The following is a 26,425-nucleotide window of genomic DNA, read 5'->3' as shown; positions in this document are numbered from 1 at the left end:
CTGATTTGAGACATGGATCCAAAAAACAATTATAAGATTTTGTTCTTTAGCATTTGTGGAAGTACATGCCATGTCAAGGAATATACTGAGTTCAAGTACGCAAGTAATAAAAGAAAATTAAAATGATCTTTTCTGAGTGAGGACAATCCATCCAAAAGTTAATGCCAAAAAAAATATTTGAAAGGACAAAAGTAAAAAAATCAGTTTTTCAGTAAATTATAGAAACTAAACTGTAACACAGTGTGCAACTGCAAATTAAGAAACTGTTCTGTCTTCTGAGAAAACCACAAACAGAAAGCATGAGCTTCTGGAAAAAGAAATGCAGAATAAAGAATTCATCTAAGTATCTGGCTCGCTTTCATTTTCTTGCTGTTTTAGATCTAAAAATCCATCAAAACCAGATTTTTTTCATTATACTGTTGAAAATCTTTGCAAACAATTATTGCTATTTATATTTTTCCCTTTTGCAACTCTGTATGTTTAAGCAGTAAAAATAGCACAGCTGAACTCTAAATTCCATTTACATTTAACATTCTAAAAACTCAGCAGAGAAAATCCACAAAGATGATAAAATGCCTTACAAGATAGCATACACTCTCTCTTCTGAATAAAACTTTGCTTAAATAGTATTCACAGTGTGTTTGAAGACACTTAAAAATAAACCTTCAAAGTCAGCTGCAAGTCTTTTATTCTACAGAAAGCTATAAAAAACTATCACTAAACTTATAATTTTAAATAAATTATTTTGATCATTACTTAATACTTAAGTTTGGAAAAACTATAGTGACAAAGGGCATTTCTGTAGTAGACTGGGGAAGGGAGGAACATGAAGGGCAAAATGGAAAGATTATAAAGGTGAAAAATGAAATATGGGGGTTTGATGGGTAAGTTCACTATTTTGATTTTGGTGACTGTTTTACAACTCAAACATATGTCAATAATTATCAAATTGCACAATTTAAATGTATGCAGTATATAAATTATACTTCAATAAAACTGCAAAACAAAAGCAATGTTTTATATAACCACCTGTTTTTTGGTAAACAACAGCTGTCAACCATTCAAAGAACCTCAGAAAACTTGTCCTCAGATAAAAATCAGCAAAACTCAGACTTCAAAATGTTTTGGAGATAATAAGATGACTGTGATTTGATACCTTTGGATAAATATCATTTTAGGTACTCACTGTCTATATATTTGACTCATTTAGAATTTTTATGAGCACCTTAAAGAGTATCTAGTCATTCTTTTAACAACACATAGTTACTATGTGTCAAGCATTGTTCTTGATTCTGGACATATGCTAGAGAACAAAGATATTCCCTGGTTTCATAGAATGTATATTTTAGAGACTCATTTCATTTCGTTGTAAGTTTGGGGCAGGGAGTGAGAAGCTGGGTGATTTAAAAAATTGATTTATATTGTTACTGGCAACTGGCATATATCAATTGCCCATGTTTGTTCTAAATACACAACTACGGGCCAGGGGCTTCTCAGGTGGCTCAATGGTAAAGAATTCGCCTGCCAATGTAGGAGACGTGGGTTTGATCCCTGGTTGGGGAAGATCCCCTGGAGAAGGAAATGGCAACCCACTTTAGTATTCTTGCCTGGAGAATCCCATGAACAGAGCAGTCTGGTGGGCTACAGTCCATAGGGTTGCAAAGAATCAGACATGACTGAGCACACACACACACATACACACTCACCCATGGGCCTGGGGCAGTCTATGTTTTTTCTCATTCTCTCGTTTTCCAAATGGAATGAATGTTGTGGCTACCTTGCTTTTTTCTAATATCATATATGGACTAGTTAAGATGTAGACTTACATCTGTGCCTCACTGAGAATCCACCTTACCCGAAGAACCTGGCCTTGGAGCTCAAAGCAACAACTGACCAATAGGTTGGGCTATCTTTCTTTGGAAAAAGAGGAATGTATTTTCAGTTACGTGGATGGCTGAAGCATATTACCAAAGGCATTTGAAAAAGTATGTAAGTGGGAAGAAGGGTATATAGGGCACCAAAGGCATAAAATGTAGAGGACATTTCTTTTTATCTGCTCACCATCTCTTTGGGAAACTACCCTCCTCCCCAATCTGTAGTGTGTGTGCTTCTGGTCCCCATCGCAGTATTTAGGGGTAGGTGAATGATCCAAATCCTGTTAATTACAGTATTTCTGTTCCAATGGATGTTGTGATTGATTTAAAAATGACATAATCCCAGTCAGATTGGCTGGAGTCCATCTTAGAATTTCTGCTAGAGCTATACAGAAAGAAGAATGCTTTCCTTTTGCTAAAATTGACAACTCTGAGAGCAACATAACCCTATAGTTGCCAAAATCCACTGTTTCTACAGAGTGTTGTGAATGAAGCCAACAGAGGTAAGTTAAGACTAGGAGATGAGGGTAATTTGATTATATTCATCTAGTTCCTGTATCTAGTGAAACCTCTTGGCACATGCACTGCTGGACTTCCTGACTACATTAGCCAGTCCCGAAAATTGGCTGAAAATTGTTTAAGTTAGGTTTCTGTCATTTTTACTGGAAATAGATCCGACTAAAACACTGAACTATCTGCAGTTCTCTAAATACATATAGCTTCATCACATGCCTGTTCTGGAATACCCTTGCCCTATGTTTGCATTTGGTAAGTCTCTACTTCTTCATCAACCAGTCTTCTTGGAAGTCTGTCTTACCTCCCTGCCCCAGGTTCCTTCATCACACAATTTGTTACCGGTTCAATTATATCATGATCTGTGAAGCTTATCATAGTTCCTCTTAGTCAAAATCACCAACTTGTTCCTTTATATTCCTACAGAACTATTAACATGGCTTTTTAGTATTTATTGCACTATATTATACTTGGATGTGTTTCTTTATTCCAATATGTGAGCTGAGGGAGGGAAATGAATGTCTCTTACTCATTTTTATACCTCCATCATTTAACTTAATATGTTGCTGGAAACAATGCTCCATAGTCTCGAGTTTTGCACATTACGCAAATGAGGTACTTAGCTTTCCTCTTACAGGTCTCTCTTCAGGGAATTTTGCATAGTAAAGAGATAATGTCTTCCCCTACAGCAAAAGGCAGCAATACTTATTGTCCAGATAATAATGTCTTTCTCTGGAACCCATTATTTTTTATAGCTGCCCATTATAAAAGATCTAGCTTCCCTCAGCTCAAAGTTCCTCTTATGTAATGCAACCCACTGCATATGCAAATATCATCCAGCTCTCTTCTCATCACCCTCTGAGAAATGAAGATCACTGAGTCAGTGAAAAATGTTGATACTCCAGCAACTACTGCTGCTGAGAGTAATAAACGATCCTTTGTCTCTGTCCCAGGAGCCTTGTGTGTTCTCCCAGAATCTATGATATGGTTAAGCTAACTTGTTGTCTTGCCAATAGGATAAAATATCAGATCCTTCACAGTCCCTGAGGGTTCCAGTGATGAGAATGAAATAGTGGTGGAGAGAGAGCTTTCTGGAAGAGAAAGTATGAGGGCTTCACCAGACGATAGCAGGATATGGGAAGAGTTCATGGGAACTGGCAGTGAACACAACCAAATTGTACAGCCAACCAGGCAATAAGTTGTCCCCAACTATACTACCTGCTAAGAGGAGGAACTGGGAAAGATGGCTATAGACCAAGTACTGAGAGTAGGAAGTACCTTTGGAGATAGCTGACCTAGTTGTTGTTAACTCTTTTTTGGGGGGAAAGATAGCCTCATCAATCTGTTGAGCAGCCTCAGGTCTAACCCACTGTAACAGCAGTACTAAGTACTATTATTAACAGTAACTGATAAGATTTATCCTAGGCTGGCAGAAGATTCCATTCCCTTTCAGACAGCACGGACTACCATCTAATCTAAACTGAGTATGAAAAGATAGAAATTTGTGAGCACTATGGGATTGAAAAAGCAAGAGAGTTCCAGAAAAGCATCTACTACTTTTGCTTTATAGACTAAGCCAAAGCCTTTGACTGTGTGGATCACAATAAACTGTGGAAAATTCTTAAAGAGATGGGAATACCAGACCACCTTACCTGCCTCCTGAGAAATCTGTATACAGTTCAAGAAGCAATAGTTAGAACTGGACATGGAACAACAGACTGGTTCCAAATAGGAAAAGGAGTACGTACGTCAAGGCTGTATACTGTCACCCTGCTTATTTAACATATATGCGGAGTACATCATGCAAAATGCCAGGCTGGATGAAGCCCAAGCTGGAATCAAGATTGTTGAGAGAAATATCAACAACCTCAGATATGCAGATGACACCACCCTTATGGCAGAAAGCAAAGAAAAACTGAAGAGCCTCTTGACGAAAGTTTGGAGAGTGAAAAAGTTGGCTTAAAACTCAACACTCAGAAAACTAAGATCATGGCATCTGGTCCCATCACTTCCTGGCAAATAGATGGGGAAACAATGGAAACAGTGAGAGACTTTAATTTTTTGGGCTCCAAAATCACTGCAGATGGTGACTGCAGCCATGAAATTAAAAGACGCTTGCTCCTTGGAAGAAAAGCTGTGACCAACCTAGACAGCATATTAAAAAGTAGAGACAAAAAAAAAAAAAAAAAGAAAAGAAAAAAGAAATAAAAAAAAAGTAGAGACACTACTTTACCAACAAAGGTCCATCTAGTCAAAGCTATGGTTTTTCCAGTAGTCATGTATGGACGTGAGAGTTGGACTGTGAAGAAAGCTGAGCGCCGAAAAATTGATGCTTTTGAACTGTGGTGTTGGAGAAGACTCTTGAGAGTCTCTTGGACTGCAAGGAGGTCAGACCAATCAATCCTAAAAGAAATCAGTCCTGAATATTCATTGGAAGGACTGACGCTGAAGCTGAAACTCCAATACTTTGGCCACCTGATGTGAAGAACTAACTCATTGGAAAAGGCCCTAATGCTGGGAAAGATTGAAAGAGGGAGGAGAAGGGGACGACAGAGGATGAGATGGTTGGATGGCATTACCAACACGATGGACATGAGTTTGAGTAGGCTCCGGGAGTTGGTGATGGACAGGGAGGCCTGGTGTGCTCCAGTCCATGGGGTTGCAAAGACACGACTGAGCGACTTAGCAGCAGCAGCAACAGTATATGTACAAATCTTGTCTTTCTCAAGCAGGCTGTAAATTTCCCCAAATTATGGATAATACATTTTTTAATATATCCTACTGTGCAAGGAGATTCAACCAGTCCATCCTAAAGCAGATCAGTCCTGGGTGCTCATTGGAAGGACTGATGCTGAAGCTGAAACTCCAATACTTCAGCCACCTCATGCGAAGAGCTGACTCATTGGAAAAGACCCTGATGCTGGGAGGGATTGGGGATAGGAGGAGAAGGGAATGACAGAGGATGAGATGGCTGGATGGCATCACCGACTTGATGGACATGTGTTTGAGTAAACTCCAGGAGTTTGTGATGGACAGGGAGGCCTGGCGTGCTGCAATTCATGGGGTCGCAAAGAGTCCAACACGACTGAGCGACTGAACTGAACTGAACTGTGTTCACTAGGCACAGCCGTGCCCACTGTAGGAACTCAAGAAATAATTTTTTTATTGACTGATTTAATCACATTTTCTTTCAGCACTACCTTCTGAGTAACAACTAGCAACACCAAATTAACGCAACAAAACCCAGGTGGTAAAAGATGCCAAAGACCTAATTGGTTTAAATGAAAGGAATTCATAAGCACTAAGTTCTACTCAACTCATGTAGCTGGCCACAGGGGGCCTTATTCTGGTTAAGTTCACTAAAGTGCTAAAACGGACATTTAGAAGCACGACTTGACTATATGAGCAGTATCCAAATGAACTTCAGTTTTGGTCTTAATGAAGACCACCCTGGTAGAAAAAGAGGACTCACTGCATGACCACTTCTGGTATCTCTGTGATTAGTGGTCACTTGTGCAGTAAACAACTTTCCTCATTTACCAAGAACATCATCCAAAATTCAACTACTTGGAAATCGCTATAGCCCAGGGAGGTTAACAGCTGAATAAACAAACATTCTAACTATTCTGCTACCACATTTGAAGGTGGTTCTCTGCCAGAACTGGGAGGAAGCATAAAGTCAGTGCTCAAAACTGATATTATTATGGTTAAAGAAAAAGAAAAGAGTCTGGCATAGTATTTTCCATATGTTTTTATAGACAAAGAACTATTATGGAAAAAAATTTAAACTATGTTTTAAAGTACATGTTTTGAGACACCTCTAATATTTATAATTCTGCAAAAAGCTGAATGCACCGGTATATTTACTTCTTTGTTACAGAAATTTAATAATTCACCTGGAATAAGCAAAATGCTAAGAAGCAAGAAAAAAACTTAAGTAGTCTGAAGTGACATTTGTTCAGATGCTCTTTAATGATGAACAGTTTTTTCAATGCCAATGTCAAATTCTACAACTCAAAATTCATTGCATTAGTTTCAGCTTTCTGTTTAGTGCTGAAATGTAAATATCCTTGAGAGGGAATTATATTGCCCTTAGCTGTTAATCAGTTAATGATGGGAGTGAGATATACTTATCAGGTCTTTCTCTCAAAACAGTCTTTGACAAGAAGGGTAAATTATGGAAGGAAAAATATACAGTGGTTGTTTCAAATAGATAAGAACTCATGCCCAAGAGGGAAACAATATACACAGGAGAGACCAGAGGGGTCAGGAAAGAAATTCTTTGGCTATTTCATAATTTTCTCTGAGAAATACATTGATCCTAGACTATTAAAGAATGGCCTGATTTTTTATTTTTATCAAACCTAATTAATCTTGATGTTTGGGAAAAAGAGACAGTGGGGACTTTACACAGTCTGAATTTAGTATTCAGTTCAGTCGCTCAGTTGTGTCCGACCCTTCGCAACCCTATGGACTGCAGCACGCCAGACTTCCCTGTCCATCAATTCCTGGAGCTTGCTCAAACTTATGTCCAAGCTCTTTAAAGTTAAGACCTAATCTGATTCACCATTTTGTTGTTGTTGTTGTTTTCAGTGATTAACATAAAATAGGTATCTCTAGGACTTCCCTGGTGGTACAGTGGATTAAGAATCCACCGTGCAATGCAGGGGACATGGGTTTGATCCTTGGTCCAGGAAGATTCCACATGCAATGGAGCAGCTAAGCCTGAGTGCCACAGCTACTGAGCCTGTGAGCCGCAACTCCTGAAGTCCTTGTGCCTAGAGCCTGGGCTCCTCAACAAAAGCAGCCATCAAGGTGAGGAGCCCGCGCACTACGTACAGAGGAGCCCCTGCTCTCTGCAACCAGAGAAAGCCTGTGAGCAGCAAAGAAGATTCAGTGCAACCAAATAAATAAAATAAAATAAAATAAAATAGGTATCTCTAAAGGACCTGTTGAAAATTAGTAACTTAGATTTTGATTTTCTCTTAAAATGGAGCCAAAAAGGCAAGGGTACTCCTATAGTTAGGTGGACCTTTGGTTCTAAGGATCAGCCAGTCACTAACATCTACATGGGCTTCACTGATGGTTCAGTGGTAAAGAATCTACCTGCCAATGCAGGAGATGTGGGTTTGATCCTTGGGTCAGGAAGATCCCCGGGAGAAAGAAATGGCAATGCACTCCAGTATTCTTGCCTGGGAAATACCATGGACAAAGGAGCTTGGAATGCTATAGTACATGCGGTCACAAGAGTCGGATGTGATTTAACAACTAAACAACAATACACACCCAAGTGCCAATCAAATTGTATGTGGAGAGAATGTCAGAGATTAGTACCATCATTCAAAATCTAAAATATGTAGGGTTTGTGCTATTAGAGCACTGTTTAATTTGTCAGACTGGCCCCTACCGAAATCAGTTTTATTCTGATGACTGTAGACAACCACAGCCCCAGTTGCAGCTGCTGTGTCAGATGTATTGAGTAATATTATCACCCAAGCAGATGATTGAGACTCCCTTCTCATGGTGTGTGATCATTGATTTGGCAAATGCACCCTTTTTCATTTATGGTTTTTAAGAGACTGACAGGTAGTTTACATTCATGTGGACCCCTTTCAATCTAGAAGTATCAGCAGTGCATCTTTACAGAGACAGGTATTTTAATTAAGTCTGACTTTCCTCCCTTTATAGGTTTAACTAGCACCGCTATCTAGCGGATTACAGAATACCTGATCCACAGGCACGGATCCCCAAACAGCACAGCATCTCTACACTGAAGGAGATTAAAAGTGACCCCACAATGTGATCCATTTGTCTCAATCCACCTTGTACCATCGAGAGGTAGCCAGTCTCATGGAACATTGGAACTGCCTTCTAAAGTTATAACTGAAGAACCAGTTCAGAGGATGCGGTATGAAAGGAAAGAGTACCACCCTCTGAGAAAGGGTATTTATTAAATCACAGACCTCCATAGGATGTTTTGTCTCTAATAGGAAGGATACACAAGTTTGGGAACCAAGAAGTAGAAGTGGGTGTGGTCCTATCTGCCATCACTTCTAGTAAAACAGGTTAATTTTTGCTTTCTGTCCCCACAATCTTGGACTTCACAGGGATGGAGATTCTGATACCCAAAGGGGCTCTCCCTTGACAGGAGACACAGCAAAGCTCTTAAACTAAAAATTATGGCTGCTACCACAGCACTTTAGATTTTTTTATGACAAGATATAAGCAAACAAGACGAGAGGTCACCAACTTGGCATGGTTAATTGTCTGAAAAACAGGAGGAAAAGGAGGAAAGACTGCTTCATACCAAAGAGGCAGGAAGGAATTTATGTGGAATACAGGAGATACAATGGAACTCCAAACAGAAGTTCATGCCCCAGGTTTAGGTTAACTACTAGACAAGTCACCAAGACCTACTGAGAAGAAGGTGAGAGTGAAAGGGATTTGAAATGGATAGTGAAGGAGGGAGAAATAAGTGCCAGTTGTGGCCCCAATGGAACTGGATCGACAACAGCCATAGTACATCGCAGTAAAACAAACAGACCTATCAGACCAAAAGTAAGTGGGGGCACAGCACATGAAAAGATGCTCAACATAACAAAACAAACCAACAGCCCAGTTAACAAATGGACAGGAGATCTGAACAGACATTTTTTCAAAGCAGACATACAGATGGCCAAAAAGCACAAGAAAGATGTTCAGCATAATTAATTACTAGAGAAATGCAAACCAAAAGTACAGTGAAGTATTACTTCACACTGATCAGCATGGTCATCATCAAAAAATCTACAATAAATGTTGGAGAGGGTGTATTTTTGGTGGCAATATAAATTGGTACAAGCACTATGAAAAACAGTATGGAAGCTCCTTACAAAACTAAAAATAAAGCTACAATATGATCCAACAATCCTACTCCTGGGTATATATTCAGAGGAAACCATAATTCAAAAAGGTAAATGCACTCCAAAGTTCACTGCAGTACTATTTGCAACAGCCAAGACAGGGAAGCAACTGAAACATCCATCAAAAAACGAAAGATGTTGTATGTATATACAATGGAATATTACTCAGCCATATAAAGAATGAAATAATGCCATTTGAAGCAAAATGAATATAGTTTCTTATACTAAGTGAAGTTAGAAAAAGACAAACATCATATGATGTCATTTATATGTGGAATATAAAAAAATGATACCAGTGAACTTATTTTACAAAAATAAAATAGACTTACAAACATAGAAAATAAACTTATGGCTAACAAAGGGGATAGTAGAGAGGAGCAGGGAGATAAATTAGGAATTTGGGATTAACATATACATACTACTGTATATAAAATAGGTAAACAAAGACCTACTGTATAGCACAGGGAATTCTACTCAGTATTCTGTAAATGACCTAGATGGGAAAAGAATCTAAAGAAGAGTGGATATATGTATATACAAAACCAATTCACTTTGTTTTACACTTAAAATTTACACAATGTTGTAAATCAACTAAACTCCAATAACAATTTTTTTAAAAAATTTAAAAGAACTACATGAGGTGATGGATGTACTAATTATCTTGATCATGACAATAATTCCACAATGTATGTCAAGTCATCACATTGTATACTTTCATAAATGTAACTGTATTTGCTGATTATTCCCAGTTATTTTTCAATGAAGTTATAAAATACCATAGAGCTTCTTATCATTAAAACAACGTGACAACTGTGCAGGAACAGACAACCATTCAAGTGGAAAGGAAAACAAAGTTCAGACATAGACCCAAAAACCATGAAAATTTGGTATATGATAAGGGTGACATCTTAAAATCACTGATGCAAAGACAAACTGCTTAACAAATGGTTCTGGGACAACTGAGAAAACATTTAGTAAAGGATATACTTAAGCACATATATCACAATATTCACACACACACACACACACACACACACACACACACACACACAAAACCAAGTAATTTGCTCAAGGTACTCAGGCTACTCCTCAATTCTCATTCAGAAGACATCAATCGCAAAGCATCATACTTTTCAACTATTAACTTAAGCCTTTCATCATTCAATAATTAACAAAAGCTATCTTAGAAGTATATACCTAGGACCGTCATTTTGGTCCCTTATTTAATAACTCTTACTGGACTGTACTTTGACATTGTTATCAATCTATGCTCAAATATGGAAATCACACAATACCGAGTTGCTGCCCTTCTTTTGTACAAGCAATACATTTTTATCCAAGGGAGAAGAGAAGCCTAAAACTGACTGTGTTTCATTGTTTTGCCCCAGTACAAAGTTCAGACTCAAGTTTGCAATTAATTTCTAATAAATTGTACAGAACGTTGTGGCTGTGCTGTGTGGAAAAGGTTTTTCAGGCTCAGCTGAGTTTTTAATTCAAGTTAGAAATTATGTTACTGGCCCCCAGCCCCTTCCCTGGTTACTCTTCACAAAACTGTTTGAGTATCTTCCTTCTGCACACACAAATTCCTCCCACTTTTGGGATTTAGTCTCCTACTTACAGAGAACACAGACTCCATCCTATTGACCTCTTTCAACATTTCTCTTCTTTTGAAACAAACCCATATACTTGTGCTCTGCATAACTTCTTTATTCTCAATCTTCCTTGCTTTTTAAAAATGCACTGAAGTCTGTGAATTTCCCTCTAGGGTTTGGGTGTTGCTTTAGGTACAATATTGGATTTTATAGTGATTTTGTTACTCAATTCTAAATATTTTCTAATTTCCATTGTGATTTTTTTATTCTCATGATATTTTTAAGTTACTGAAGTTTATTTTACTGCTCTTAATATTGTCAAGTTAAAACTTAATTATACTGTAAACAGAGAATGACATTCACCTTCTGGAGGTGAGTGTCTAGGAATAGTATTTTCAAATCTTGTTTCACAAGTCCTAAATAATTTCATCTATTGCAATTGCTTCATTCAATACATCTATGTGGAGTACTATACCAACATGTTTCTCTAGTTCACTCTGAGTTTCAAGTCTACAATTTTCTATACATTTATGAGACTAGTTTCCTGTATATCCCATAGGCACTTTAGCCCTAACAAAATTAAAACCAAAGCATTATCTCCACACACCCTAAATATCTTCCTCCTTTTTTTTTTCCTGTTTTTAGAATGAAGATCTACATTCTCCCCAACTGTTCAAGCCAAAATTATTACATGCGTCTTTTATTTCTTTCTCACATGAGTTGAATGAACTGGACTGTGATTCAAGTGCTGTGAATCATATTTCCTAATTATCTCTTGAAGCCATCCTTTCCTTTCTATTTTTACAGGCCCTCATCACTAGCCCCTTGGCCTTGCATTATCCTCCCAAACAGCCACAGACTTGCCACCTCTCCTTTTTCTCCTCCTTGTCATCTCTCCCTGTCTCCTTCTCTTCTTTGTTTCATCTACCACTTATACATTCAAATACATTTCTGATAATTGTATTCCTTTGGTTAAAAATTTTTGATCACTGACTACAGGATAAAGTCTAAATATAGCACAACATATATGATTGTTTACCTGAGAAAATTCATCTACTATGCAAGGAGAAACTTTTTAAGCTTGATATATGATTAAACATGCTATTTTAAATTCTTAGACATACAATTCTATTAAGAGCCTAATGTCAAGAAGGATTTAAATAGAAGTGCTGCCTTATATATGAAATCCTACGTATTATATTCCTATGATCAAGAAGAAATTATGATCTGTGGATTTGGGGCCCATTTCCCAAAATAACCTTACATCACTTACTGACAGAACACAGGTTGCATCTTTAGCCTCATAAACAATTTAAAACAGGTAAGCAGTGGCCACAGGACTGGAAAAGGTCAGTTATCATTCCAATCCCCAAAAAGGACAATGCCAAAGAATGTTCAAACTACCATATAATTGCGATCTCTTCACAAGCTAGCAAGGTTATGCTCAAAATTCTTCAACCTAGGCTTTAGCAGTATGTGAACCAAGAACTTCCAGATAAACAAGCTGAGCTTCAAAGAGGCAGAGGAACCAAAGATCAAATTGTCAACATTCACTGGATTATGAAGAAAGCAAAGGAGTTCCAGAAAAATAACCTACTTCTGCTTTATCAACTATGCTAACACTTTTGACAGTGTGGATCACAACAAACTGTGGAAAATTCATAAAGAGATGGGAATACCAGATGACCTCCTGAGAAATCTGTATGTGGATCCAGAAGCAATAGTCAGAACCAGTCAAGGAGCAACTGACTAGTTCCAAATTGGAAAAGGAATATGACAAGGCGGTATACTGTCACCCTACTTATTTAACTTATGCAGAATATATCATGTGAAATGTGGCTGGATGAAACACAAGTTGGAATCAAGATTGCCAGCCAAGAGAAATAGCAACAACTTCAGATATGCAGATGTACCACTCCAATGGGAGATAGTGAAGAGGAACTAAAGAGTCGCTTGATAAGGGTGAAAGAGGAGAGCGAAAAAGCTGGCTTAAAATTCAATATTCAAAAAATGAAGATGATGGCATTCAGTCCCATCACTTCATGGCAAATAGAAGGGGAAAAGGGGAAGCAGTGAGAGGTTTTATTTTCTCGAGCTCCAAAATAACTGCAGATGGTGATTGTAGCCATGAAGTTAAAAGAAAGGAAAGCTATGACTAACCTTTCCTACTTGGAAGGAAAGCTTTGACAAACCTAGATAGCATATTAAAAAACACCGGACACAGGTCCGTATAGTCAGAGCTATGGCTTTTCCAGCAGTCATGTATGGATGTGAGAGTTGTTCCATAAAGAAGGCTGAGCACCAAAGAATTGATGCCTTCAAATTGTGGTGCTAGAGAAGACTCTTGAAAGTTCCCTGGATTGCAAGGACATCAAACCAATCAATCTGAAAGGAAATAAACCCTGAATATTCATTGGAAGGACTGATGCTAAAGCTGAAGCTCTAATACTTTGGCCACCCGATGCAAAGAGCCAATACATTAGAAAAGACCTGATGCTGGGAAAGATTGAGGGCAGGAGGAGAAGTGGGTGGCAGAGGACAGGATGTTTAAATAGCACCACTGACCCAATGGACATGAATTTGAGCAAAACTCTGGGAGATAGTGAAGGACAGAGGAGCCCGATGTGCTGAAGTCTATAGGGTCAGAAAGAATCAGATACGACTTAAAAAAATCAGATACCGATTTTTGTAAGCAATTTTTCATTAAACAAGTGTTTCTTTCCATAACTAGGAAAGGTTTCTAAGTCAAACAACTGAACAACAACAACAAAAGAAGGAAGAATTGGTATATGTTGGGACTCAGTACCTTCCAGGACTCAAAGACAATTAGGCAATGTTCTGAATGTGACTGAAAATCATAAAATTTCAAAAGCAACAGAGAAAAAAAATTTCTGGAAAATTAAGTGATGAGTGAAAACATGGCCCATGCATACTTTAACCTGGCTTTATAAAGAAAAGGAAGCAATCTTAAACCACACTGATAGCAAGGAGATGACACACTCTTCCTAGGATACATACCATATGTAACTAAAATTACAATACAGTAATCCATGTTTGTAAAAACAACCTTTAAAGATAATAAAAGGTCAGTTACATTCTATACCCTCAGTATGATGAAGACAGGTAAATACGATTCATTCCAGGAATGTTTTCATGACAAACAATTAAAAGAATGTAGGCTCATAAAAAAGATAAGCATATTAATATGTTAATTACTACTTTAATTGTATGTTAATAATAAATTTTATTACTATAAACAATTTCATTCCTCCCAGCATCATGACATCAATACATTGCTCCATTTTACCTCCTATTACCTATTATTAAAACTAGATGCAATTATGGTTGTTTTGATTTTTGAACCATTAACCTCTAATATGTTCTTAAATTAGACAGTCAGTAAGAATAGACATTTGCTAAAAGAAATTAGCCAATTCTGAAAGACAGATGTGGAGTAAGAAACAGACCTTAGAATTTACAAAGAGAAGGAGAAAGCATCAAGATAGTACTTACTATTCCTAGAAACCCCGCCTACTGCTTTGACACTATGGGGACTTTATCGATCTAATTTATTGTGAAGCCAAATCCACTTTCTCAGTGTTACTGCTGCATCTGTGACTCTGAATTCGATGTGAATGTGTATTTATAGGTTTTGTTGTTGTTCAGTCACACAGTCATTCCAACTCTTTGTGCCCCCATGGACTACAGGGTTATATGTTTATGTATGCATATATTTGGGATTATATTTTTGAACTAAGGTGAGCTTCAGAAACTTATCTCCATGTAGTATATCTTTGACTCATAAAATGATTTTTAAAAAAACTTAAATGTTTCATCTCATAAGCTTATGTCCTATGCAGTCTTACAGAAAAGAAAAAGCCCCTCTACATCAAGGATTAAGCCAAAGTAAGAATTTCAAAGAATATACTATACAAGCATATCTTATGCATGTACTACAGACTTACTCATGTTTATTCTAGAATATGAGATCCAAATGATATGCGCACATTAAAAAATTGGAAGCAGTCTGCATTAAAAATTCAACGGCGCTTATCTTCTGAAATTTGATTGTAAGCCCCAACTATGTGTTACTAGTAGTTGTTGTGCAAAACAAACAAATCAACTGTGATCTAACCAGGACTATGTGACTAATACCTTTTCTATTTTCTGGAGATCACTGTTGCATACCTCCCAACATAACAGAAAACATTTAGTCCAAACTGTTTACAAAGATATAAACTTTAAAGAGAATCTTGCTTAAGCCTACTATATAAAAGGCTTAACTAATAAAGTTTAATTGCTATGACATTTATTTAAATTAATTATATTCCCACCAACATTTTACCTCTGGTCCTGGAGGGCCAGATGGCCCCTGGGGTCCTGGGTCACCTGTTTGGCCCTACAATGTGGAGGTTGGGGGAGAGAAATCAAAGTATAAACATTAATTTAATAAATATGATTAAAAAAGGAAACATATAGTATGCAAAAACTACTAAATATATTATGTCACACAAAGTTGTAATGACTTTCTGGCAAACAGCAGTCAATATATTATTTCAAAGTTGTAACGACTATTCAGAAAGACTTAAAATCATCATCATTGTATGAAACTTATTATATAAGATGTGTATAGATCTATACATATTTACCCCTAAATATTAGAGATACAAATTAATGGAAACCAAATGAAAGAAAAAAATTGTGGTGTGGGTGTGTGTTATCCAAAGATAAGAGAATAAAGTTTGACTTAATAAAGTAGGAAACTACATAGGAACTGCTTTCATAAACAACTAGAATTCTAGGATTGCCTCTGAAAAATTCTCTCTCCTTTGGTAACTATAAGGGGCCTGATTTAGTAATTAAGAATCACCTGGATTTAAATGCCTGTTGCTTAATCTCTTTCAGCCTATTTTCTCACCAATAAAATAGGAATAATAATAATGTCACTAACAGTCTTACAGTCACTGTGAGAAATAAATGAGACATATGTAAAGAGTTAAGCACAGTGCTTAGCACATAGAAAGTACTCATTAAATGTTAATCAATTTTATAACTATTAATCTTTCCATTCACATCCTCTCTCATCTCTTGGATGTTACCCAGAATTCCTAGATTACTCTGATCCTTTGATTAAACTTCTGAAGATTTGATTTCTATATCTCTGCAGCCATCTTCTGACATTCAGATTAACAATGTGAAATCAGGGCTGGAAAAGAAGGGTAAAAGCCTGATCCTGGAGAGGGTTGGTGATCCTCTCAAGAGTTGAAACTACAGAACATGGAAGGCCAATAGACTGATATCCTTGTTTTCATTAAAACAATTGAATTCATTATTTTTGTCATATTAAATTTCTATGTGAGCCTCAAATCTGACAACAGGTCACAGAATATATAAAATTTCTTGAATTTATTATACATAAACTCTTTGCGTATCCAGTTTCTAAGAAGTAAAGCATAGTTTTCCATGCGTATTAAATTCATCCTCATACAGTGCTGCAGTCTCTGGACTTAGGCAGTACACTGTACACCTACAATCAAACCTAGAGAAAAGCTGTAAAATATTATGCAGAAGTTCACTTAAGTTCCCCTAAATAAGCAAAATCATACTCCATAGTGAGTATCTAAGGGATTCAAATTCTTGAAATGAGAAGTACCTCAGACAGACCGAAACAGCATTTTCACTGAGGCCCTCTAGTGGCACAATCTAAACAAGACGCTAAATTTACAAGCTTGAGGAACAGGCCTTTGTTATCAGAGAAGTTGATCCACAACCTGATATTTAAGAACATGAACTTGCGGAATAATTTTATTTATCCTTCAGAAAAATTTCCATTTTGAAAAATTTCAACTGCAAGTTTCTTTGAGTGTCAATTTACCTTTATAAAAATGTAAAGAACTGAATAATGATTAAGTAAACTTCTATAAATGGTAGCAACTTCTAGCCAAAAAATGAAAAGGACATAATTGACTTTGTTTTTTCTCTTTAAAAAAACAATATTTCTTAACTTAAGATAGGTAATTTTCTCTAGTTTTTAAATACTTTCAGGGTAAAAGTTTCCCTATTCCAGAATGTTAAAAACCTTCTAGATCAGAACATTCTTTTATCTTGAAAACATTCTTTCATGTTACAGCTTAGATCCATTTGAAAACAGTATCAGTGACACTAACATTGTAGATAACAGAAAACCAAAAAATCCAAAGTAGGAGACATAAAAGAATAAAGACATTCATATGACTTTGGCATTCGTTGCATGATAGGGAGCAAAGAGTTTAGATAGACACTAACTTGTACAATTTATTTTTAATATAGTTGCTTATTTTTGTAAGAAATTTTTCATTAAACAAGTGTCTCTTTCCATAACTAGGAAAGGTTTCTAAGTCAAACATCTACAATTTTTTAAATAATAGTAAGATACAAACAAGTGATAAAGTGAGAGTCTAAAGTCAAGGTGGTCTCACAAATAATAATTCCTAAGTCTCTTATCCTATCTTTAGTCCAAAGTACATATTTTTCAAGATTTGATAAAACAAAAAATAGTCAGCTGTCTCTGACCAAAGTAATCCCTGCCGATATTAACATTTTTTATTAGAATAGTACAGAAATGTATAATATGAACAAGTAAAAACCTCACTCTCATCATTAGCGACCCCATGGACTGCAGCCTACCAGACTCCTCCGTCCATGGGATTTTCCAGGCAAGAGAACTGGAGTGGGTTGCCACTGCCTTCTCCGTTAATGCTGCTTACTTTGATGCAAAAATAAACAATCTAAAGATGAGAGGGTGGAGTTAGGGAAACATGCTGAAATTGCTCAGGAAAACAACACTCTTTTATAATGTTTGATTAATAAATTATAATTTAATATCTAATTTTTGGATCTGGAGCATTCCATGGACTGTATTGTCTATGGGGTCGCAAAGAGTCAGACACGAATGAGCGACTTTCACTTCATTTTGGATCTACAATCACAGTCAAAGAGTTGTAATCAACATTAAAACGCTAAAACAATCTTAAAACATTGAAGCATAAAACACTACGGCACAGTGACTAAGCGCATGGACTCTGACATCTGTGGTCACCAAGGTTTTCTTGGGTGACTACCAACTAACTATGGGACCTTGGGCAAGTTATTTAACTCTCCGTGTCTCACTTTTCCTCATAGGTAAAATAGGAATAATAATAGTACCAATTTCATATGACTGTTTTAAGGATTAAATTAGAAGTATAGGTCTTAGAATACTGCCTGGCATTTTGTAAATACTCAGAGAATTTTAGGTATAATCATTACTATGATTTTTAATATGTAGATATACATCATTAACTCAAGTTTTAACCACTCTATTTAAATGTTTTTAACTATTCAGTAACTTTAGTTTTATAGTTACTGGGCTTCAAGTTAACTACAATACACAGTATCCTTACATTTCAATTAACTGATGCCCAAAGAGACATTTAAAAAAGACAAGGAACTAGAATATTTGGGTCCATAAGAGAGTGTGACATGCTGTCTTTTCTTAAGAATGTTCCCTTAATGAAACAGATATTTGAATAAATTATGGTGTTATTTAAGGTTGCTTTATGTTTTCTGGCTTAAAATCCACTGCTTAGTTTAAATTCTATCTATAATAGATTAACCAAAATCTTTAAGGCTCATGGAAATTTGGCTTTGGACTGGGATGAAGGAGGTGAGGAGAGTGAGGTCCCATAATCTATGGAATGTAAGCTGAAAACTTCAAGGATTAGCCGTATTCTAAAACTGGAGAGAAAATGCCATACTGGTAGACGTAAACCCTACTTCTTACATTCCACGAACACCAACAGGCATCAAGAGTCATGTCATAGTGCGCACTCCATGAATCAGAAAGAACAGCAAAAGTTCAAACCTACTGAAGGTCCTGGCTTTCCTCTCATCCCTGGTGGTCCAGGAAAACCCACAGCACCCTAAAAGAACAGTAAAGAGAGAAGTTATTACACCACAGAAGGCAGATGTGCCTCTCCTTGCAAATTATTTTAAAAAGTCATGGAATTATTCTAAAAAAAATTGAGAAAATGTTTCAAACAAGGCATGCAGAATCATATTGATACTATATCCTAAAAAAACACATAATTTGAAATAATGAGTATTCCCTTCTTTTTAAAGAATGCATACATTTTCACTGTTTTTTTTTTTTTTAATTTATATAAAACTAATGGTACCTTGTCTCCAGTATACCCTGTTTCTCCTCGCTCTCCTGCAATGCCTTGTTCACCCTGGGGAGCACAATTTCATACAGACACTTAAGCAATGCAAATGTGGCAATCAGAAGGCAAATACAAGTTACACAAGAATAATTTCTCTATTTCTCCTACTTTTGAGAAAACTTATATAATTGATATTACAGATTGGATCCTGTATTTTAATAAAATTATTTTGTAAGTGGTGCTGACTCAAAAAAAAGGTAAATGTGATAAAAAAATTTATCTCTATGACAATGTAAATATTTAAATCACCTTATCACCTTTGATTCCAGGTAGGCCCTTATTGCCCGAAAGACCCTAAAAAAGAAAGTGACACTTTGTGACATTATAGAGAAATCAAAGTGAAATATCCATTATGTAAACAGAAACATACCACTGGGCCAGGGATTCCAGAAGGTCCAATTGGTCCCACAGGGCCAACACTGCCCTGAAAAGCAATAAGAAAGAAAGGTATCCTTGAGCAACACTAGGATTAAAAAGAGAGCATGGTAAACTTAATAAAATAATTCATCTTACTAATTTCCCATACATGCTTTGTTCTCTAACAACTTCTTTCCCACTTTACATTTGTAAATCATACCAATCATTCAAATTTTAGTGAGGTCTGTTCTGCTTCCTTAAGCCTACTCATACTGATCTAATCTATTAGGATCCTTCTCTTCCTTGAGTTCTTATACTTACTATCCACAGGATTCATTTTGAAATATTTCTCCAAAGAGATATCTTGATGATAGGGGAAATATTTTAGTGCTATGTTCCCAGGAAGTATTCAAAAAATACTTCATTTGATTTTCTTAGATTTTTCTTTCACCCATTTATTCAGCAAATATTTACTGGGAAGTTACTAGGTACTAGGCATTCCAATGACTTCATGATCTACAACTTGCAGATAACAAAATTTACCGTAAGTTCAGGGAACTGAGTAGTAAACAAAAGGCTCTACGTTTCTGGGTTGCTCATTCATTCATCATTTAACATTTATTGAGCAGAATATATATCAAACATTGTAGTAGTGTTGTATGGTAGTGTTGAGGAAACAAACATGAAAAAGACACACTCACCAATATCAAGCTTTTCAATTTAACTTCTCCAATGCAAGACTATGCAAAAACATTAACTACCACTATAATCTCTTGCAAGCAAGAAACCCAGAAAAACTTCAACATGTCATCTTAAAATTTAAAGGACAATAGCAACTATAAAAGTTTCTGAAAGTAAAATTTGAAAAAATAGTGGAAATCTCTTTGATTGTTTGGAGATAACTTAATTTTTGTGTCAACAATGCCTTTTTCTTCTTTTCTCTTGCTTCCTCTTTCTTTCTCTTGCTACCTCCCTGTGCGTGGCTAACACATCATCCTTTATCTTCAAAGAGTTGCTTTCAACCTCCCTTTTATGCTTCCCAAATGTTTAGGAACTTTTAAAGGTGTATTTGTGACAATGTTGAAAATGTTGCCCAGTTTAGTTATAATCCATATTTCTTAGGACAGTATCCCAGACCCTTACTATCAGTTTTCCATCAGTACTTTCTGTCTCATCTTCTTCCACTTGTTCCTACTTGCCTTTTCCTTCTCCCTCTAAATCCAACATTCTAGACACAATGAACCGTTTTCTAGTCTGAACATACTCTCCCTTCTCACATGCTCTAAGCCTTTGAAAATATAGTTTCCACTAATGGAATGTGCTTCTGCTGCAGTACTAAATATGTTGCACTGTTTTTGTTTTTAGTTGGTTTCCTTTTTTGTTTGTTTTCCCCCTGTCTTCCTCGTCTGTGCATTCTGTGAGTGTAGAAGCATGATTTATTCATTTTTTTATATCTCAAGCCCAACATCATAATTGGCACATAATAGTTTGAAATGAAGTGTGGAATGAATACTGGAGGAAGAAATCAAATTTAAAACAGTGATTTCTAGAGTGCTGACATTTCAGTACATTTCTAAGAGTCCACATTTATATACTACAAATTTCAGAATGGAAAATATGACATCTTTACTTTGGGGTGAGTCCTATAGCCTGTGAAACATAAGATAAATTATTCCCAACATATTTAATGCTGAAAAATATGAGACTGTGAGAGGCAGAATAATATTTTCCAACTCAACAAATGGAAACACAGCATCAATACATCATTGACAAATTCCATTGATGGGAAATATTCTTAATTACAGTGGCTAGTTTATTCAAGGTTCATAGCTTTAAAACTTCTGATAGTCACTCAAAATACAATAAATGTCTCTGTTTGGAAATTACACAGCACTAATTCATGTAAGAAATGGAAAGGAATATAAAAAACAAATATTTCTTTATTGTCCTGTTGCTTTTCTATAGACAATATGCTTAATTCTTATTTCAGTAGATATACTACTGTGCATAGTCTGGCATCTTCAGATGGATATCCCTTGTATGCACAATATTCTATTTTACTTTTTAGTAGCTCTGAAAGAAAAATCACAAAATAGTAAATTTCAGGAGGTATCAAAAAACATATTCATTATAAAGGACCGAGTAAAATAAAGAATTTGAAAGTAAAATGATATGGGTGTAGAAACTACCAAGAAACATCAAATATGTTGTGGTATGTCACAGGCTGTATGGAAAATCCTACTCCTAAAAAACTACATATTTTGAAATTGATTCATGATAGATTAGTAACAGTTTTCAGTTCCATAAAGATAACCAGAAGGTCCTTCAACACTCCCTACCTACCACACTTCATTCCCATAAGAAGATGAAGCAGACAGAAGAAATAATTTCATGTATTGGGACTTAGCAGAGGGTGTCTGGGATATAGCAATAGAAGCAAAAAAGCCTCCCACAGAGTGACAAATAATAGAGAACTACTGAGTCAAAGTCAGTCAAAGAAATAGAGAGACCCAAGGGTAGGTTCAGACCAAAATAGCTGCTGCTGCTGCTGCTAAGTCGCTTCAGTCGTGTCCGACTCTGTGCGACCCCATAGACGGCAGCCCACCAGGCTCCCCCGTCCCTGGGATTCTCCAGGCAAGAACACTGGAGTGGGTTGCCATTTCCTTCTCCAATGCATGAAAGTGAAAAGTGAGAGTGAAGTCGCTCAGTCGTGTCCAACTCTTAGCGACCCCATGGACTGCGGCCCACCAGGCGCCTCCGTCTGTGGGATTTTCCAGGCAAGAGTACTGGGGTGGGGTGCCATTGCCTTCTCCATACCAAAATAGCAGCCACTAGCCAATTATAGTTCATGAGTGAACATATCACCAAAAAGATTGTGAATGCCATTATTGGGCTTTTCAACCATACCCAGCCACACTACCAGGCAATAATCACTGTTACTAATTGAGAAGGCAAATGACAGTAACAATTAACTGCTTGGAGAAAATAATCTAGAGAAAGCAGTATCACCTCTTGTCAGGAGCTATACCTGCCCTGCTGGAAGGGAACACATGAAAAGCAACAGTACAGGGCAAACAGTTAAACTGTTTACTATGGAACACCAAAGTTCACATAATCTTTCCTAATTGTCTTCAAAACCTCACCTGCTTCCAGTCCTCTCCCATCACCCCATACTTCCCAGGCTGCAAGCCCACTCTTCCTCTTTTCATTTCCAAAACATTCCATTTCCCCCCACATCTGTGCATCTGAACACAGCCTTCTTCTGCCCAAAAGCCCCTTTCCTCAACACCCCACTCACACATGGTCAACAAAACAATAAAAGACATCTCCTTTGTGAAGCCACTCTGATTTTCTAAGATAAATTGCTCTATTCTCAGTGGCTTGACTTGAGCCCATATTAGATTATAATATTGCGAGGAAGCAGGAATCTTAATTTGTTTATATGTATTTTTTAGGCCTGGCATCTAGTTCAGCATTCGATACACAGTAGGTGCTTCCACTATTTTGATTAAAATTGTAATAAATGTACGAGAGGAAGCAATAATACCTGTTCTATCTACTTTAAAAATTAGATACATGTGAAAGAAAGTACTTTGGAAAGTATAAAATACCATCTCTATTACTGTAGAAGAGTGAGGACTACAAAAATGACTGTTAGTTTCATAAGCCATTTTCATTTCTATAGAATCTCTTCCCACCTACCAAAGGGTGAACGGAGGAAGGAAAGGACAGAAAACCCAGGTATTTTTATTGAGCATTATTATGTGTCAGGCACTGTGCTAAGTCCTGGAACTGAAAGATAAGTAATAGTTAACTATTGGGCAGAAAAGTAGAGCTTAAGTGTTTCAGGCAGACAAATAAGTGCAAAGGCCATGTAGTAAGGAGGCTGCATCTGAAGAATGAACAGCTTGGCTTATGCACAGAGTATATTCTCAAGATGCAGAGAGAAACCAAAAGCCTAGATATCTTAGGCCATGTTAAGAATATTGGTCTGGGTCTTAAACATAATAATGGAAACTTTGGAGCTAACCAACTTTAATGCTAACAGGTCAGATGAAGAATGCAGAAAGTGTGTCTCTGGAGTCCAGCTGCCTTCCACTGCTTCCTGTCTCTCCCCACTGGTAGGGCCAGTGACCACCACTTACAGGTACAGCCCTATTCTAAGTTCTGAGAAAAGAAATTGATCTTTTGGGCTCTATCTTCACATAGAGCTTCTCATGACATCTAAAGATATCTCTTAAGAGATACAATACATATTTTAAGGTTATGGAAGTTTTAAGGAAATGGTATAGCACAAGGGGGAGAATTCTGAACTCTGGATGTACATCACCTGGCTTCAAATCCAAGTTCAACACTTATAAGCTAAATGGTCTTAGGCTGCTCTGAGAATTAAATTACCTAATCTTTGTGACTAGCATATAGAAAATACTAAATGAAAGTGAGCTGTTATTGCTAATTTTATTACAATTACTATATTAATATTATAGAAAAGTCTGAAGGTCTTAGACTAACTGTAGTTTTTTAATTCTCAATTCTATATTCCTGCCATCCCATATGGGAAAGTTAAAAACCTATTATGCTGATTTTTACCACAGTTCCAATAGCTAAACTTCTGAAAGATATTCCTTTGGCCAGGCCACCACCTTCTGCCATGGGTCAGTTAAGACGGGGGAAAAACTTTAAATTTGTAGTCAGAAGACCTGTGTTCAAGTTTAAGCTAAAAATACTGGAGCTATAATTTATGGCCTAAAACTCTGGAGTCTTAATTATCTACTTTACATATTAGAGTGAGCTCTAAATTGATTTTTAAAGGAAATTCTACCTCTGCCATGGTCATACCCTACTTTTATGTGAATAGAAATAGGCTTACCTTTAAGATTCTATTTTCATTAGGCTCCTTACATTTCATAAAAGTATGTCATTCTTGCTTTTAGTTCAGTTCAATATTAAAGCATATGGCTCTAAATTTATATACCATATCTGTAACTTATATCCCTGTCATGAACCAGAAGTTTGGATGAGAGAAATTTATATTTATGAAGACATACCAGGAAGATACATACGACAGTTTGATTAGTCAAATAATCAAAAATGTATCAGAAAAACATGTATCTGGACTGGATTGTTTTAGCCTTCAAAGAACTGTTTTTACTAAACTGTAGTTTGATGACATCAGAAACTTTAGTGAAACTTAAGAGTTGAATTTACTGTATAAAAATTAATTAGGTGAACAAATAATAGTTACTATTTTAAGAACAATAAATAAATGAGGTATGAAAATGTTCAATGGTACTGGTGAAGTCTGGCTCCTACCTTTTGTTCAGGATGATTTTCCTAATCATTTGTTTAATTTTATCTCATAAAGCCTACAGTTACCATGTGGTTTTGTTTAGCCCTATCTGTCTCTCCAGACCAGATGGTATGAAAGACTACCCCAAAGGAGAGAAGTGGCTGTTCTAGGTCTCATACTTCTGGAGAAACTGAATCTTGATTAAGCATCCTTCAGTGAAACAGACAAATACACATTAACCTGTAAAAATCTGTTATTTTAACTTATCATAAAATATAATTCATTTTTAGATTCATATTACTGATCAAATTTGCATATCTGGCAGGAAAACATGTATGAGCAATGTTGATATTCAACAATGACACTAAAAATTTTCTTTATCCTAAAGTTTGTAAAACACATTGAACAAATATAAATACACACAAAAGAATTTTATAAGAAGGATGATACTTACTCGAAGCCCAGGAAATCCCGGAGGACCAATGCTACCTATAAGTCCCTATGTAATAGAAATGTGCAAAAATTGGTTAAATTTGATTCCAAACTAAATGTATTTTCTAAAGATGAAGACAAAAATTTCTAGGAAAAAATATACCAAATTTTACCTTCTTCTAGCTAACTTCTGCAACTTCCCTACTCTTTTGCATCCTAAGAAGTGCAATTCTTTGGTGGCAGCTAATGTTCTATAAAAGTAGCCCAGGCTCCATGCTTTTGGATGCCAAGACACCACCTCGCCTGGGATAATAGATTTCTCTGTCTGTTGTATGAGTAAGTCTCATTAATAATCAGCATTATAGACATAATATTAGCCTACTATTGTTGTTTAATCTCTAAGTTGTGTCTGGCTCTTTCTGTGACCCCATGGACTATAGTCCACCAAGCTCCTCTGTCCACAGAATTTCCCAGGCAAGAATATTGGACTGAGTTGCCACTTCTATTCCAGGGGATCTTCCTGACCCAGTGATCAAACCCACGTCTCCTGCATTGCAGTTGGATTCTTTACCACTGAACCGCCACGGAAGCCCTAATTAGCCTATATGTAGTGAGAAAAGACAGGATGGTCAACTTGTTGGGTGAGAAGAACATTTTCAGATGACTTAAAACACTGTCAGCTCTTTTGAAGTACTTTATTCAAATTTTCTAAATTTCTCATTTATAAAACAGATATAATATCTGTTTTCATTTTATAAAAGAACACAATGAAAATTATTATATAAAAGGTTCTGAAAATTCTCATAAAGCACTATACAAATGTAAGAAATTACCAATATGGTTAAATTATTTGTACGAGGTTTTAAACTATCATTTTTCCAGTTGATTCTTGATGAGCCTTTGTGAGTCTTTTGACCTCATCACTACAGTCCTTGTGATAATTCCTAATCTATACCACATCAGTATTATATCATTTACATGGTACAAAGAATAAGAATAAATCTCCCCTTTTTTCCTGCATTTAAACTGTTTTGAAACAGAGATGTAGTATAAAATTTAAGAATTATAAACCAATACACTGAAAATATCCAGTTTATTCTTGCATTTTAAAGATGACTCAAAATGCTCTTCAAGCAGTGTAAGTATAAAAAGCAGATTTCAAAGGGTAAAATGTTAATATTTTTTAAGAGTCCAACTCTAACAAACTTCATGTATACTTGACAAG

General features: G+C 36.3%; 1 protein-coding gene across 1 annotated transcript in view; it reads right to left on the bottom strand.

Moving 5' to 3' along the window:
• COL24A1 (collagen type XXIV alpha 1 chain) overlaps positions 1–26,425 on the bottom strand; it is a 368,161-nt gene that overhangs the window by 217,393 nt on the left and 124,343 nt on the right. The window contains exons 15-20 of the mRNA XM_061121489.1: positions 25,223–25,267; positions 19,492–19,545; positions 19,371–19,415; positions 19,077–19,130; positions 18,768–18,821; positions 15,227–15,280 (exon numbers count right to left, since the gene is read on the bottom strand). Coding sequence (XP_060977472.1) covers positions 15,227–15,280; positions 18,768–18,821; positions 19,077–19,130; positions 19,371–19,415; positions 19,492–19,545; positions 25,223–25,267 — 306 coding nt within the window. The remainder of the gene's footprint in view (positions 1–15,226; positions 15,281–18,767; positions 18,822–19,076; positions 19,131–19,370; positions 19,416–19,491; positions 19,546–25,222; positions 25,268–26,425) is intronic.

The sequence above is a fragment of the Dama dama genome, chromosome 20 (genome assembly GCF_033118175.1).
Source record: "Dama dama isolate Ldn47 chromosome 20, ASM3311817v1, whole genome shotgun sequence".
In the NCBI taxonomy this organism is placed as follows: Eukaryota; Metazoa; Chordata; class Mammalia; order Artiodactyla; family Cervidae; genus Dama; species Dama dama.
Note: the sequence above shows the minus strand (reverse complement) of the source record. Positions and strands in the feature narration are given on the sequence as shown.